Here is a 3,662-nt window from a genome sequence, read left to right as displayed (position 1 = left end):
CCAGCCCCTCACCAGCCCATTGCCTGTGTCCAAGGGTTATGCACATATGTATACAAGTTCATTGGTTGATCGCTTCCCACCCACCCTCCCCTGCCTTCCCTCTGAGGTTCAACAGACAGTCTGATTGTAGCTGTGCCTATCAATTATCATAATTTCTTTTCCCCCCTCTAATTATTTTATTATATGCTTTACTATTTTAGGGCTAATCTTTTAGTTTATGGTGTCCTGGTTACATATCCATACATTGATCTTAGTTTTACTTTTATTTTCCCATTGAACTCATAGGTATGTCTTAATTGCCCACATATATGTGATCCTACGCCAAATCATCATTTAATCAGCTCACTAAACCATTGATATCTCTCAAGAACAACCGGAATCAGAGTACTTTAATTTATTATGTTGAGGTTTTTTTTTATTGATTTCAGAGAGGAAGGGAGAGGGAGATAGAGAAACATCAGTGATGATAATCATTGATTCATTGCCTCCTGCACGTCCCCTACTGGGGATTTGAGCCCACAACCCGGGCATGTGCCCTGACTAGATTCCAACTGTGACCTCCTGGTTCATGAGTCAGTGCTCAACCATTGAGCCACACCAGCCAGGCTAATTTATTATATTGTTATAATTTTCATAGGAAATTAGTCTTTGTACTTGTCTGATTAAACTATTCGATAGCCTGCTTGTTTGCTTGTAAGGAGTTGTTCTTCTCTGTGCAAATATGGCAACCCCGAGTCAAGGCCCAAAACAGAGAGGCAAGAACCAAAGAGATGGGCCATTCAGCTTCGTTCATCAGCACTGATACTTTACTTTCACTGAAAACATAAAAGTTTTCGCTAGGTCTTAAGGAAAACAATGGTTTCCTCCACAATTTAATACAAATTGGCCATTTAGAAGAGATTCAGTTTGGAGGTATATTATTTAAGAACCACGTTTTTCTCCTGTGAAGTTGTGTAAGTGTGAGAACTAATCAGTCCCTACTTCAGGTTTTCTGCCTTTGATAAACTAGATGGTTTATGTGATGAAATAAGTTTGGCCTCTAGTCACAGAGCCTGGAATGCATGGCATAAGGGCTTATTCTCTCGAATCAAGAATGTGGACAATCTAAAGTCATATGACAGCTTCATGACATTAGGAGGACCTCAGGCCTCTTCTCTGTCTTCTCCACCCTTTAGTACTTGGCTTCCATTCTCAGGGTCAAAGATAGCTTTTGGAATTTTAGCTGCCACATGCTCATTCTAGGCAGGAAGGAGGAAGAAGATGGAAAAGGCAAAAGTACACATACATAGGAGAAACACCACTTAACATTTTCTTATGTCTCCTTGACCTCTAGCTTGGAAATATAGTCATTTAGCTAGCATATTTCCACCCAGAATAAAATTATGGTTCTGTTCCTAGGAAAAATGGCTACTAGATTGTAAACTGGTAGTTTCTGTTACGAACATGAAAAGAAGAGATGTCGCTAAGGAGATTTGCTAAGATAATGAAGCATCTAGAAATTAAATGAGAAACAACGAAAGAAACTGGCGGGGGCGGGGGGGTTGTCATAGATAAGAGAAGACTATGGGTGATGTAATAACAGTGTTTAGTTCTTAAAGAGATTCATATGGAAGAAAGTTTATATTTATTTTATGAGATAATTAAAACGAGGTGGGTAGATGGGGAGTTTTTGGGTTTATTTTATTTTTTTTGCTAAATATTGCTAAGGACTTTCTCACAATAGAACTTTGTAAAAAATAGAAGGGTTTGGGTTTTGAGGGTCCCACATTTTCATGATTACATGAAGGTCCATATACTAAGTTGTACATGGGCCATTGCCTCATTATTTCAACTTCTAGGACATAAACCAAGAGTATATTTTCACAACTATCTAAGGTCTCTGAATTCAAGGATCTTACTTCAGTGAGGCAGCGAATAAATAAACCACAGAATACTCTTTTCTCGATGCAGATTTTGGAATTGCAGATGCAAAGTATAATGGAAAAGAAAATGAAAATCAAGAGAAGTAATGCAAAGCTTTGCAAGGAAAACCCATCGTTAATAAGTTTCCTCTGCAAAAACTGCAGTGTGGTCGCCTGCACTGGAGACTATATCCACGTGATTGAGAAAATGCACCATGTCAATATGACACCAGAATTCAAGTAAGTTCAAGGAGAGTCCACTTAAGCTTCTTTATAGGATGTGAAGCAGGTTGTATTGTAAACGTTCTTCCAAAATAGTACAAATTGAATTTATTATTTTCCAGAACTTTTTTCTTTTAACTTCCCCAAATTGTATCTCTATTTCAAATGTCTACTTTTCAAATATACTGCACTGGGGTGGGAGGGAGAAGTGTAATACGTACTTCAAGCCATTTTGACCCAAGGCATATCAGTGTGTGTATGTTCATATTTGTTCTCAAAGTTTTGAACAACTTAAGTCAAGTTAAAATAAGTAGCAGATTGAAAGAAGCCACAAAAGGCAACATGCCCCTGGAGAGGTGGATGTGGAAGGGGCATCTGCCTGAGGATGAGTGTCAAGTTCAACAACATGCACCTATGGGCTGCATAGTGGTCATTTGCAAATTCTCAAGGATGTTTCTTACTTCTTGATAATTTTAGGGAACTCTACATTGTGAGAGAAAACAAAGCACTGCAAAAGAAGTTTGCAGACTATCAAACAAATGGCGAGATCATCTGCAAAACATGTGGCCAGGTGAGTATATAGCTGTGGGTTCATTCCTACTTTGGCCAAAAGGAATTCTTAATTTAATGCAAATTTAATTTTTGTTTTGTTCTCTCTTTTGTTTTCCAGTCTTGGGGAACGATGATGGTGCACAAAGGCTTAGATTTGCCTTGTCTCAAAATAAAGAATTTTGTAGTGTCTTTCAAAAATAATGCAACAAAGAAACAATACAAAAAATGGGTAGAATTACCTATCACATTTCCTGATCTGGACTATTCAGAATATTGTTTGTTTAGTGATGAAGATTGACATTTGGTTGAAGATTCTTTTAAAACATTGTGAACTTAACACTTAACATGATTTTGATTGTTTTTTATTATACTAAAGAACTGATGTAAGAATTTAATAAAATAATTGTTGTACTTTGAAATGAGCTGTATGGAGTAAAACAATATATCATACTTTTCATTATTTATCTTGTTTATGGGCAGGGGTAAAGAAATTCTATCAATAATATTCATTAGTATGGAGCAGTAGGGTGGGGAGTACTGTGGAAAAAATGCAGAGTATAAATGAGGGTCTAAGGTACCAATTTCAGTTCTGTCACGAATTTTCAAAATAAAATAAGCAAATCAGTCATCTTTCTGAACCAGTCTTCTTATTGGTGAAATGGTTGTAACATTGTCTGCCTTTCCTTTTATTAGTTTTCTATTGTTGCATCAAAAATTACCACAAGCTTAGTGGCTCAAAACAATGCCCATTTATTATTGCAGGTGTTGTGTAGCTCAGAGGTCTGAGTAGGGTCTCCTACTCAGGGTCTGAGAAGGTGTCAGCCAGACGATGTTCTCATCTGAACACAGTCAGGGAGAATCACTTCCAAGCTCTTTCAAGTTGTTGGCTGTTGCGTGCTTGCAGCTGTAGAGTGGGATTCCTGTTTCGTTACTAACTGTCCACTGGGAGCACTCTGAGCGAGGGCCTCCCTCACCACCTGGCCCTTT

At 37.9% G+C, this 3,662-nt stretch overlaps 1 protein-coding gene across 1 annotated transcript in view; it reads left to right on the top strand.

The window, feature by feature from the left end:
• Positions 1-3,304, top strand: part of IFIH1 (interferon induced with helicase C domain 1) — a 60,643-nt gene extending 57,339 nt beyond the window's left edge. Inside the window, exons 13-15 of the mRNA XM_014534162.1 lie at positions 1,951-2,141; positions 2,601-2,694; positions 2,794-3,304. Coding sequence (XP_014389648.1) covers positions 1,951-2,141; positions 2,601-2,694; positions 2,794-2,973 — 465 coding nt within the window. The 3' untranslated portion in view covers positions 2,974-3,304. The remainder of the gene's footprint in view (positions 1-1,950; positions 2,142-2,600; positions 2,695-2,793) is intronic.
• Positions 3,305-3,662: the final 358 nt, after the last annotated feature.

Source organism: Myotis brandtii, unplaced genomic scaffold (genome assembly GCF_000412655.1).
Source record: "Myotis brandtii unplaced genomic scaffold, ASM41265v1 scaffold125, whole genome shotgun sequence".
In the NCBI taxonomy this organism is placed as follows: domain Eukaryota; kingdom Metazoa; phylum Chordata; class Mammalia; order Chiroptera; family Vespertilionidae; genus Myotis; species Myotis brandtii.
Note: the sequence above shows the minus strand (reverse complement) of the source record. Positions and strands in the feature narration are given on the sequence as shown.